General features: G+C 32.9%; 2 protein-coding genes across 5 annotated transcripts; one reads left to right on the forward strand and one right to left on the reverse strand.

Moving 5' to 3' along the window:
• Positions 1–387: 387 nt before the first annotated feature.
• LOC116352254 (polycomb protein Asx) lies at positions 388–11,593 on the reverse strand. Of its 4 annotated transcripts, none has more exons than XM_031784702.1 (21): positions 10,681–11,592; positions 7,800–8,096; positions 6,746–7,729; positions 6,242–6,571; positions 5,691–6,134; positions 5,446–5,606; positions 5,253–5,370; positions 4,999–5,173; positions 4,817–4,935; positions 4,514–4,745; positions 4,355–4,419; positions 4,236–4,286; positions 4,030–4,170; positions 3,775–3,963; positions 3,313–3,710; positions 3,043–3,227; positions 2,621–2,961; positions 2,415–2,531; positions 2,140–2,340; positions 1,240–1,399; positions 388–1,155 (listed from the first exon to the last, which is right to left on the reverse strand). In XM_031784702.1, exons 2-21 carry the CDS (start codon positions 8,064–8,066, stop codon positions 971–973), a joined length of 4,863 nt encoding a protein of 1,620 aa, XP_031640562.1. In that variant the 5' UTR covers positions 8,067–8,096; positions 10,681–11,592; the 3' UTR covers positions 388–970. The 4 variants fall into 4 exon arrangements, 3 of the variants coding, with proteins under 3 accessions (XP_031640562.1, XP_031640561.1, XP_031640560.1); XM_031784701.1 differs by having other exon boundaries at positions 2,621–2,964; positions 10,704–11,591; XM_031784700.1 differs by having other exon boundaries at positions 2,621–2,964; positions 10,681–11,591.
• LOC116336781 (COP9 signalosome complex subunit 9) lies at positions 11,501–13,307 on the forward strand (the record flags this gene model as incomplete). The annotated part of the gene is made up of 5 exons (XM_031760901.1): positions 11,501–11,570; positions 12,650–12,729; positions 12,810–12,882; positions 12,973–13,088; positions 13,156–13,307. Coding segments are annotated over 4 exons (273 nt in total), but the record flags the coding sequence as incomplete, so codon positions are not given.
• Between the last annotated feature and the right edge of the window lie 145 nt (positions 13,308–13,452).

The raw sequence follows: 13,452 nt of genomic DNA on the forward strand, positions 1-13,452 counted from the left end.
GTAAATTAAATATTTATCTGTTTTAGTTTTAGATTATAATGCCAGAGCGAGAAATCTGCAATCATTAATCATATGAGTTGTTATCAGTTTATCTGTATCTGTGTATGTGTGTTATGTGCAAACTGTACAATTGAATTTTTTACTTAGCAAAAAAACGGGCAATTTAATGCATTCTTATTCATAGTATTACTTCTTTTCTCAAATGCTCTTTTATTTTCATTTTAAATACTCGAACGAATTCGTCATAATCGAATAATTTTTCTTGCTTTTCCTTTTTGTACAACAATAAATATGCATTAAAAATTGTGTGATTGTTTTCTTTTTTTTTCAATAACAGTAAATAAGACATTTGTTTTTTTTTATCGATCATCATCATTATTTGTTGTTCATTTATTTAAAAGTTATTCAATATAAACTTTCGATTTGAAATGGAAACAAACTTCTCCTTAAAAAAACATCACTGTTTGTTTTCTTTTTCTCTCATTCCTTATTGTTATTCTGTTCAATCGTGTTAAGGGCCACACTTAAACACACGCACCTCACATCAATTTTGAGACGATTCTTTTTTTTACAATGCATTTCTTCCATTCCACTCGATTTTTAAACAAAAAAGATTCAAATCGTGGTATAACGATTTGATGCGGTATTATGTGATCTTTAACCACAGCGTGCACATAATACGCGACCTTACATAGTTATATGGCTTCGGGATCGTAAGTTTAGGTATGTGTGTGTGTGTGTGCGTGTGTGTATGGCATTCATTATTACAAATAAAATTAAAGAAAGATCATTATTTTTTGTTTCATTACAATTGAAAATAAAAGTGTATCGCTATGGATTTTCATTAAATTCATTCACAATTTGTGTTTTGTGTGTGTGTATGTGTGTGTGTGTTGATTTACATCAAAATAACCACTCTGCAAGTGTAATCGTTTGATGATTTGATTTTGATCCCGCTACATAATGTTGTTCATCTTATTATACAAGAAACACACAATTTTGATGCACCAATACAATCGTCATGACAAAATGCACCGCACTGCTGACATATAACCATTGCATTTAACGAACAAGCACAATTCGGTGGTGTATTTTCAACACTTAACGCATAATTTTGAAGTGTCGGCTCAACTCTTATGTCACTATATATTATACCTGAAAATAAATGAGATTCGATTGAATATTGGAATGTTTGGATGAAATTTGTGTGGTTTTTGTTTCGATCTGTTGGATATTTACTCTGATTGGTGATTTTTCTGTGGGCAATCGTTTGGGCTGCTGTTGAATTTGTAGCGACTATTTGTTGCACATCCGAAAGAGTAACATTTTGCGGATCAACGTCGACTGATGCTGGTCGCCCGCGTATGCTGATTGGTATAGCACTTGTTCCACCTTGAATCTGTATATGTGCATTATTATTTCGATATTTTTTTGTTACAGAGCCAAACCATTGATTTGGATGGAAATTGTAAATTTTACGCAAACACGTATAACAACACATAAATACGAGGGCCGTAAGGGATGCAAGATAAAATAAATAAAAAAAAAAAACAAAACAAAGGGAAATACAGTAAATGTTGGCATGCAAATTTGAAAGTGCTTTTAGCATGAGTACGAACGCAACCGCTTAGAATCTAAATTTTTGATTATTTTCTACATCATTTTTTTTAACACTTCTTCAATTTCGAATTTTTTTCGATTACGTTCGTACCTATGGTTATAGAGATACTTTCACATTTTTAATGGTAAGATATATTTTTTTTTGAAGAAAAAAGTCGTATTAGCTCAAGGTAAGTGAATACAAATTCAGAGAGGTAAGGTGTAAGAACATTCAAGAAATAAAGTAGAATCAAACTTAAACTGTCAGCAAAAGTTGATTCGAATGATGTATGAAACATGCATGCATTAAGGCAATGGAAAAAAGTGCACCGTTTATCAAAGGACCGAATTTAATTAAAAACTCTTCCTTTTCATGCGGTTGGCTGTTTTCCAACTATCGCCTTGCTTTTGCTGAAGTTCAGATTCAATTAAAAATTGTTTTAATTAAAACGAATCACAATTTCAAATCTAATCACCGATAAATATTCCACACAAAAAGCAAATACCGAAAGCATATTTGGAATTGAAACGAAAACTTACTTGATTCTGTGCCGGTGGTGCGCTTGATGCTCTTGGAGCTGAATGACTACTGCCAGCAATAACACCAGCTCGCTGAACCAGAATATATTGGCCGTTTGGCGCTGAACTTGTGCTTCCACTTGCAACACTGCTTGCACTGCTACTATTCGAATTATCACTGCTGTTCAGAATGTGCTGATATGTGGTTTGCTGTTGTTGTTTCTGTAAACGATATACAATTCATTAGATAGAGATACTTATTGGATACAGACTAATACAAAAAAATCCAACGTTACCTGTTGTTGCTGTTGATTTTGCTGGGCAAACACATGCCGCACTAAAACAGGTGATGGCTGACGTTGAATAAATGTTGTTTTCTTTGGAAATGCAATGCGTGGCGGACCATTTGTTGTCTATTTATTGTTGAATAATAAATGTAATGTGAATATTTTTCTTGAAATTTTAAAATGTTCGACTTCAATATTGATATGATATGGCTCACCTTAAACATAACTTTATTTGTTTTGACGGCTGTTTGTTCGTCGGGCATTTTCTTAACGAATTTTGTGACGGTGGTGCCTTGTGTGGTGGCTGAGCTCGTGATTTGTACATTTTTCGCAAGCATCGATGGAGGCGGTCGTAGTTGTGCTTTCAATTGATGACGATTCGGGCTATTTTGTATAACGGCACGGCATATTTCATAGCTTCGTTCTAAATTGACAGCACCGGGTGGCGGTCGATCGTTTGTTGTACGACTGCCACGTCCACGTTTAGTTGCGGTGGCTATAGCTTTCGTAGCTGCTGTTGTAGCCAGTGTTAATGTTGATGCTGTTGCTACCGCCACTGCTAATCATCGCAAATAAAGAAAAAAATATCGGTTTTTATTGATTGTTACCAAGCAAACATAATATTATCATCACTTACATCCATTGTCTCGTGCATTGAGATTCGCAATTGTTTGTTGAATTGATTGATGTTGCTGTTGCTGTTGCTGCTGCTGTTGTTGTTGTGGTTGCTGTTGTGGTTTGATTTGTTGTTGTTGTAGCTGGTGTGCTGTTATAATTTGTCGTTGCGAAATTGGTATCTGATACCGAGTAGTGGTTTGGACCCTGTATATCAAAGAATTGGTTTTTTTTAATGCGAACCGAATTCATCTTATTTAAATTATTTCCAAAATACAAAAAAATCACTCACTTTTCGCCTTGTTGGATAATGTTCGGTGGAGGCGCCTGCGTCAGTTGTATTTTGTGCGTACGTTGAATTGTTCGTGGTGTTATTGGATTTATTGTATTGCTTATATTCGATTGTGATGATTGTCTTTGTAGTTTTGCTTGCAATTGTGACTGATTCAATGGAATTGTATTGCAATTAAAAACGATGCCTTGCATTTTATTAAGGCTCTGTTGCAGTTGTTGCTGTTGAATGGTCGCCGGTTTGGCAATGGTTGTTTTAACACCATCACGAATTGTGGTAAATGTATTGCCACTTGACGATGCCAATGCAAGTTGAAACGATGAACCGGATTGTTGGCTTTGCGTTTGATGTATTATCGAATTTGGAATGACCATTGTCGGAACACACACCAATGTATGCTGTAATATATCAATGGCAACAAATTAATAATTCAGTTTTGAAAACTTTCAAATAATTGCTTACTTCGAACTGATTATCATTACTCGGATGCACATTTGCAACAGATGAATTCATACTAACAGCAGAAACGGTGGCAATTGTTGGCATCTCATTACTATGATCACTATCGCTGGAATTATTTGAATTACCGCTAATTACTGTACTCGACACTTCCATTTCGGGTGCCATCGATGCATCCATTTCCAATTTCACCTATTTTATTTTTAAACATTTTTAATGGTTTCCGGCGGGGGCTAGTTTTTATTTTGTTACACTTACTTGCTGTGCATTCGTAAGAATCATTGGTTTGTGTTTTGAAATCAGTTGTTGTTGCATCTTTTGATATGTTTGCTGTGAATGTCGTTGATCTGATGTCGACTGTTGCAGTTCCGATAGTTCGGCAGCGGTTGGTTGTATTTGCTACGAATAAAATGATTTGTGGCTTATCCAAACAGTCAATGAAATGAAATTATCTTTTAAATTACCGTATGATCAATCCATTCATTTCCAATAAGCATTTCTTGCATCGGTATTACCTGTTTTCAAAATGGAAATTATCAGTTCTTTTGTGAAAATAGGTCAATATAAAAATGTAAATTCTAACCTCAGTATCCGTTGGATTGACAATCGCCATTGTAACAGGCACATTTCCAGGAACAGTATCAAATGCTGAAAAACCATACAATGACACCAATTAAAGTAATGATAATTTAAAGCGTTTGAAGCAATGATTATTGTTCAAAAACAAATGTATCTTCTGTACCTCCACCATCACTGCTGATTTCACCCGATTCAATCACATAACTTTGTGCATCGTTGAACCTTTCATCAAGATCTAAGCTTTGAATGGTTGGCTCAAGCTCTTCAACATTTGTGTCGGCACTATTTTCACCGCTACTTTCATCACAAATAGTCATGCTGCTTCCGATCATCAAACTATTACCATCGGCACCAGCATCAAGAATATTAGCTTTATTATCGAAATCCCAATGATGCTAAAATACAAATGGCATACATTTTTAAATTTTATTATTTAAACTCAAATCGTGTGTAATACGAAATTTACCTCCGGCGATGATGTCGACTGTTTGTCATCATCATTTATAGTGGTTTCAATGATTTGATTTCCAATCAAACATTGATTTATATCATCTGAAGGCAAATCCAAGTTTTCGGTATCGTCAGCTAAACAAAATGAAATATATAAGTGTTGAAACAACATTGGGCAAAACGTGTCATTAAAACTACCAGAATCAATTCCCAATTCGGCAACATTGTTTACACCCATCGATAGTTCATCAATCGTTATTGGCATTTCGTTACAATCGATATCCAATTGATAATCATAGACGGCATCCGATTGATCTTCAATCAAATCATTAGCATCCTTTTCTATTGGTCCATCTGGATCATCTCGATCATCCTTTAATACACCAAAACAACAAAGAATTGATTAAAAAAACCATCATCAAAAGTAACAAAAAGAAATGAACACCCATTACCGAAATAACAATTATAGACGGCGAATGACGAGGATTCTCTTCAATAATTTCTTCAACACCATCGATCATACTATCTTCAATTGAATCAGTATGTGTGATCAGAACTTGGTCTTCTTCACTGTGAACGAAAACAATTGATTGAAATTAAATGTCCGTTTCGTTAAATTGTTGAGTCTGGATAATTTGTACTTACATTGGATCAATTGGTATTCTTGTATCTATAGTAGGTGCTTTAATGGTTGAGATGGAAATAGAATGTTTTAAATTGTCACTTCTATCAGATCTAGTGAATTTGGGATTCGTCATGGTGTGTGCATGTATACTTATACTAGTTTCAACAGGCTGTTGCTGCAACTAAAAATTCAATGGTCATTGATCAATTCATAAACGTATACATAAATAGAGGTCTTATTTTAAAATGTGAATGTATCTCGTTACCTGCGTTCGCTGTTGAGATTCACGTAACATTGTCAAATTGATCGCAGACATTGTGATGGCATTGGACATTTTCGGCGTTTCATTGCTACTCGAAACGAGCGCAGTGTAATCATTTAATTTGGTCAATTTACTAGCAATATTTTCCGGACTAAATGATCGAGTTGCAGACCGTTTACCAAATGTTGACGTATGATCGGATGATGATGACATTGGAATTAATTCAATATCGGCCGGTATATCGTGTGGTATTGATTTTCCAACGGCATTTTCATCCCTTCGTATAATCTCGATGTCCGGATAATTCGATAATGAACCACTTTCATTACGATTAAATGGCTTATTTATGATTTTATATATTGTTCGATCGCTCGTACTTTCATCACTATCCTTAATTATTTTTGTTCGCGTTGATAACATGTCCGATGTTAGTGAATTTGACAAATTCTGAAAAATTCAATTGATAATTTTATTATTCGATTGATAATTTTGATTTTTATTCAATTTTTGTTTGTACTTTAATATTGGTTAAAGAGTGAATGCTTTCGCTATACCTTTGTAAAGTGTTCCGATTTAATTGTTGTCGTAATTGGCATGATCGTTGGACCAATCACTTTGACCGTTGTGAGTTTTTCTGAATTTTGTATTGAATTCGATGGTTTAACACTGGTTTGACTATGATTCTCGCTAACTTTTATCGAATTATTTAAATTTGATGTCGATGTTGATATTAATGAACGTGTTACAGCACCAATGCGAACTCTCTTTTGTGCTTGTAAAGTATTTGTACCAATAATTGGATAGTTATTTGGATTTTTAACTATGCGACCACTGCTTGTTGTATAATTATTCGACACCGACGTTACTGGAATTTCTTGCGATTGCTGGTTGATAGAATGAAATAATTTTTTATACATCAATATCAAGTTTTTGATTAAAATCAAAATTCAATTTAAAAAGAAATGGCTTCTTTCATTTACGCAAAACCATTATCAATCGTTTTGTATCGAAACGAACTTCAGCCGCTCTTGATTTGCAAACGATAATTGAAAACAAACCTGTTGTGATTCCCGTATCGTTTTGAAACTGATGGTTGTTTTAAGCGAAGGCCGGTCCGAATGTGATTGTTCAACCGTTGAATTGGTTTGTTTATTATCTGTGGAGCTTGTTTGTTGGACTGTTTGGTAGTTGCTGGCTACCGGTCGAGATCGAAGTGTAAGATCATTTTTATTATTTTTCATCTCTGAATTTTTCACCGTTAATTGTGTTGTTGTTGTTGTTGGTGGTGGTGACTGTGGCACTCGTTTAAGCTTAACATCGGTCGGTATCTTATCGAATATTGTCACTGTTTCTTTTGCCGTAGCCGTTGTCTCTGTCACCGACGACGACGACGATGATGACGATGACGATGACGACGTATTATTTGTGGTTGTTGTGGTTTTTGTTGTTGTGACCATTGCATGATTTTTATGTGCCGCACTCGCACTTCGATTCGAGCCAATGCGATTGGTTAATTTTGTTTTGGTACTTTTTGTACCCCAAATTGGTTCAAAATGCTTTAATTTCCATGGATCCAATTTGATTTTCTCCTTTTCGGCTTCGGTACGTAATTTTAGTTGATTTTCAGGTGTAAATTCACCATCGGCTAAACGTTCTTTCCATTCTAAACATGCACGCGTGAAAAATTCATTTGTTAAACTAGACGAGTTCAGTCTTATAGTTTCCGTTTCGTTATCGATCACCGGACGGTCAACGCGCGGCAACAGTTGAACTAATTTATATTGATAAAGCGGTGGTAGAGCGCTAAATGTATCCTTATTCAATAGATCACGTAAATTGAAACTGACCAATATCGAGTCAGGTGTTTCTAAATCAATGCAACCTTCGCGAGTTTGCTCAATTTGAGCCGCTGTTGACATTTTCTTATTTGTTCGACGTCTCGGTTTAATACTAAAGCCGGGAATTGATGCTAACACCTCACGCATGGTTGACGCCTGGTGTTCATCACTTTTTTTGGCTTGTGCCAGCTTTTGTTGTTGTCTCTGTATAAAATGAAAAATGAAAAATACAATTGAAGACGAAACAAAAACATGACATTCATCATACACTTACACTTCCATAAGATTGATTTGAATCTGTAACAGTTGTTGTATGTGAAACATGAGGTGATGTCGATGATCTTATTGTTAACACTTTCCGACTTTTGGTCGGTGTAATATTTATGATTTTCCTAGTTTTGGACGATGTATTCACATCGTCGGCACTTTGTAACATTGTTGCATTTAATGATTGCGAATTGTCATCCAATCCATTACAATGTTCAACCGTACCCAGAGGATCGACCTCTTGCGGTGAGGTCGGTATCACATCACATTCCATGATGGATTTGTTTTTGTTTCGATCCAAATTCTAAAATCAAAAAAATTTACATTTAATTTTATTTTTAAAAACGATTATTTCATCAAATAAAATCAGTGACATGAAAAATAACCATATGTCGAAAATGATCTGCACGGATACAACGTGTGTGTTTGTAGTTGTCCTCAATTTTTATGCTATTTTGGCAACGATGCGTTTTGCAATGATTTTTATTTTATTTTTAAATTAAATTTCGCCAAAGGAAAGTTTTTTCTTCATTTAAAATCTCAAATCCAATTCAAAAATCACAGTAAATTTGAAATTTATTCTAACATTTCTCTGTCATTGTTTATAAAGAAAGGATTCTTGCATTCGTTTCTTAAATTGGCGTAAATTTCATTCGTTAATTGTAAAATGTTCAATAAATTATACACAGAAAAATTGTGTGTAGGTTCCTAAACCGAACACAAATTACAAATCGTTGGCAGTCATTGCTGCCTTGCTATTTCGATGCGAAACAATTGACTTTCATAAATTTCTATGTGAATTGTCATTATTTTATACTATTTCTCGTTCTCAATTAGTTGCTTTAAAAAAAGCATAACAATATACCAGACTTTGAATCGAATTGCATCATAATTCCGCCCTCTTTTTTTAAACCGATTTTATTTATTTCATTTGATTAAAAATGATTTACGTTCAAACTGATTCAATCGCATTGAAATGTAACGATAATTATTATAATACGTTGCTCATTTAAAATTGTTTATCTGTTTATATTTAAAGAAAAAAAACCATCAAATGATAAATAATTCACAAATCAAATAAATATTAAATTGAAGAAGCCATAGCATTGTATCTATAAAATGTTATTGTGTTGAAAAATTGACATATTTTGATCGATATCATTTCTGCACCGGTTTCGTTTAATTAAAACTTTCCAGTTTAAATATAAAACCTAATACACAAAGTTTAATAAATATTAGTTTTGCTTGCTTCATTTTCATTACAGAATTCAAGTGTTTATAATTTCCTTGTGGACTGAAATTGAAAAACGTTTCATATTATTTGTTGGAATTAAGTTGTCATTATCGATTGAGCACATAGCACCATTTCAATTGAAGCTATATATTAAATTTATTCTCATGAGACGTTGCATTATTGAACCAAATTCCATAAAATAAATTGCTTGCTGCGTTCAGTATTGTTAATTGAATTGCCGAAACAAAGAGAGGCAAAGCGCGAAAGAGGAACAATACATGAAGAATAATGATAAATAAACAGACCAAAAGTTTTGCTTGCATACACACACACACACATACATTCACACAGAATGCATTGCATTCAAGTGCGTTGGGTCATCGGTGTGTATTGTGCATTCGCGAAAGTGAAACACAGAGAACAAAATATTTGCAAGCAATAAAAAAAATATTATACAAAATGAACCGGTGAAATTGTTTCAAAAAAGTACTTCATCTATCTTCTTTGTGTCACATACATACATACACATACAGTGTCGGACGTAAAAGTGGCTTATTTGAACAATCGTTATTACTTCTTTAAAATGGCCATCCTGAACTAGGTGGTCATCGCAACTACTATGATTAAAATAGCATGTCGTTCGTTTTTTGTTCAAAATATCTCATTTTATTACAAGGATGTATCGCAATTTTGAATTGTATTTTTTTTCTCATTTCTATCTCTTGACAAAGCATTTACATATTTGATTTGTTTCCGTTTTCACTATGCACTCGTTTCTCTCTAAGTTTTCGTTGTTGTTCGAGCTGAATTTCAAATGCATTCATTTATTTTTGTGTCCACTGACCAAACATCAAATGTGTGTTTGTTTGGGTCTCTTTCTCAATATATAAGTGTATGCGTGTATTTGTAACTATACGTGTGTGGCATGGGCACCAAATGCAAAGCAAAAGACGTATTATGTGTGTTGATTTTTTTTGTGATTTTTTTTTTCATTTCGATTATATCGCGAAGAGAGTCTGAGAGTGGTTGAACGAAGACAAAATAACCGATGTAGAAGGAAAAAAAAACTTTCCATTTCTTTTGGTCGTTGCCGCGAATGAACCCATTTATTATTTATTGAATGGCTTTGCTTCTTTCCTCTCGCGATTGTATACGCGACTGTTGGTGAAAGACCGTACATTTAACACATGTAATAAAATAGAATTCAAGGCCAATCAATTTGGTACATGAGTTAATTTTATGCATACATCATATTCAAACTTGAATTATAAAATGCCGACATTTCAATATATAAATTTTTCTTTGCTTTAGAGTGGCGAATCTCATCTAAAGCAAACACTTTAACAAAAACTAAAAAAAATCAGAACAATAGTTCAAAACATCCGTGTATTGCACCAATGACACCTTCATTCATTAGACCGAATTTCGACGTCATTTTGTTGCCATTTATTTATTTTTTTGTCTTCGTTCATACACATTACAAACACAAATGCCAAAATGAATATCCAAAACAAAGAAACATTTTCGACACATGTGCATCGTTTGTATGCCATTTTTTTGACACTTTTTCCATTCCAATAATAAAGCGAAAAAATCACGACAAAATGATATTTATAAATTTGTGGTTTTGATTAAAATTAAAATTGTAACTAACATTGAATCAAACACCAACTGCACCTTAAACTTCACACTCGTGAATATAAATTCCAAATTGTTGTATTTGTTGCTTTTGCGAAAGTTGTGGTTTTTTCTGTTGTTGTTTTTGTTCCTTTGCTTTTCATATTAACATGAAACTGAAATGCAATTCTCTATCTTTTAATATTTATACAAATATTCGTGCGTGTGTGTATTTTAAATGCTGGTACTGTTGTTGTTCCGAATAATAAAATTGTAAATTCTGTCGAATTCAACGTATTCACAATCAAAACATTTGATATACAGACATTACACTTGAATTTATCTTCTTTTTTTACTCTCTTTTCCGTTTTATTTCTATTTCTTTTTTAAAATGACATGTTCGATATTTCAAAAAAAATAAACCAAATAAACCGCATATATTATCAAACCGAACATTTAACGTCGTACGACGACTAAAAAAATGGAATCCTTTAATTTTTCAACATCAACAGCAAGTTTCACATCAAAAGCAAGCACTTTTAGTTCGCACTTCAACCAAAGTATACACAATACATATTACATTTTCTTCTTCTTCTTTTTCTTGTAATCAAAAACTAAATTTACATTTACAATTTTCTTTTAAGTTTGTTTTTTTTTTCTTTGTTGGCTTCACATTTTTAAAGTGTGCAAGCATATAAAAAACACATTTTTTTTCGATTCACTGTATTGCATTTGTCTCTTTCTTGATTGTTTGCTTCGCTTTTCGCTGGGATATTCGATTTTGGTACCATTTAGAAGTTTACGACATTTTGCACAATTCTTTTTTTTTCTTCTTCTTCTTCTTTTTCTTTCTCTTCTACTCTTCTTTTTCTTCTTCTACTTCTCGCTCACTCGGTGGTGTGTATATTTATTTGCGTCTGCATGAATGTGACGAGCGAAAGAAAGACGGAAAAAAATCTATCTATTTTTCTCTCATATATTTTTACTGCTTGTGTTCAACACAGTGTGAGCGAGTTGTGTGTTAAAGGCTTGTTCGCATGAATTGTGCATTTTTTTATGTATGTGTGCACATGAGTGTATGTGCGTGTGTTTGTACAACTGTTCCATACAATAAAACTACATGTGTATACATATAGATACTAAATGAGCGTGCGTTTGATGATGAATGTGTATTGGATTCTATTTTCTTTATGAAGAATAAAACGCAAATATTCACCAATATTTTTGTCATTGACAGCTCTTTTCTCATTTCAACTACAGTTATGCAGATGGCATAAAACATCACATCAAACTCTATTTTCATGCATTTTTCTTTTTTGTTATATAGAAAATAACCAGAAAAAAGGCACCCCGATGGGAAATAAAATGAAAATTAAATCAACATTAATGAGAAAAAAATTCGTTCCTTTTTTTCTTTCATAAACAAATTTGTAAAAAATCTGCTGACCGACGACAGCGCCTGCAGTGGCTGTTCCATGATGACAACACGAGCTTTCAAGTCAACGTGTCCGAAAACAAGCTGATAGCTTTGAATTTCAGTTGCATTTTATTTTGCATATTTCGTCAATGCAAGTGTAAAATTATTACTATCGAAATAAAATAATCGAAAATTTCACATTCGATTGATTTTAAAAACGAATTAAATCAAAATTTAAGACGACTCTTTACCACATTTTTTGGCATTCTTTTACGGTACTCCAAAACAGGCATATTGAATGTTTTGACATTTGAAATTGGCGCGAGAACGTGAAACAATCGTGACTGAAAAAAAATGTTGCATGATTTTGTTGACATCAAATGTCAAAGTAGTAAATCGAACAATTGAGCTCATATCGAATCGTAGATTCATTTTCATTTTCTATGCACAAATTACTTCTTCGCACAGTCAAGTGAAGTCAGGTTCAAGGATTCAAAACGCGTTTTCCTTGTGAAATAACAATCGAACAAAAGATCACATCAATTTATTTTTTATTAAAAATTACTTAAAGCAAAAAAATTTTATTAAGCAAAAAATAAAATGAAACCAACAATTGTTGCTGATGAAATGTTCCCCGAACACGGTGGACCATTCATGGAATTGGATGAGGTAATTATGGATTTATTTACATATATAAAATGTATGGACACAAATTCTAATGTCAAACATAAAACACTCGATCTTAATAGGCTGGTGGTTCAAGTGGACTACTCATGGATTTGGCTGCAAATGAGAAAGACGTCCATGCTGATTTCTTCAATGGTAAAATAAGCATTTAAATTTACATGTTTGACTAAGCGTATGTTTGGTTCAAGAGAAATTTATATTCAAATTGTTTATATTATAAAACAGATTTCGAGGATTTGTGTGATGAAGAAGAAGAAACTTCAGCATCTAGCTAAATGTCATAACATCAAAGTGATTTTTTAATTTTCAAAAAATTATTTGCTTTCAATTTTGTGAATTAGGTAAAAAAGTGAACGAAAAAATTCGAATAAATTAAATAATGTTTTTTTTAAACTGTTTTCTTTTAAGGAATCATTTGTTGAAATTCCCAAAGAACAGACGTCTCTTACCTTGATTATTTTCCGTGATAAAACAAAATAAATTCCATCATTGAATCAACTCTTTTTTTAAAACACAAAATGTCAAAATCTAAAATGATTAAATAAATTCAAAAAATGTCATTTGGTTTTTATTCTAAAATAACATTTTATTTGATTCGATAGTCATCTTCAAACTCTTATTCATCGTTCATCTAACGCTAAATTGTAATAAAAAAGATGTCATTATGAAGTGTATGTCATTATTTTAAAAATATCTATGAAATCA

Source organism: Contarinia nasturtii, unplaced genomic scaffold (genome assembly GCF_009176525.2).
Source record: "Contarinia nasturtii isolate CC-2019 unplaced genomic scaffold, AAFC_CNas_1.1 Cnas_scaffold_187, whole genome shotgun sequence".
Taxonomy (NCBI): domain Eukaryota; kingdom Metazoa; phylum Arthropoda; class Insecta; order Diptera; family Cecidomyiidae; genus Contarinia; species Contarinia nasturtii.

Excerpts from the sequence above, each read along its gene's own strand:
- LOC116352254 (XM_031784701.1), bottom strand. The coding sequence starts at position 8,066 with ATGGAATGTGATGTGATACCGACCTCACCGCAAGAGGTCGATCCTCTG. Across the intron at positions 7,730-7,799 it reads CAAATCAATCTTATGGAAGT|AGACAACAACAAAAGCTGGC; the intron begins GTAAGTGTATGA and ends CATTTTATACAG. Across the intron at positions 3,711-3,774 it reads GTAATGATAATCAGTTCGAA|CATACATTGGTGTGTGTTCC; the intron begins GTAAGCAATTAT and ends GATATATTACAG.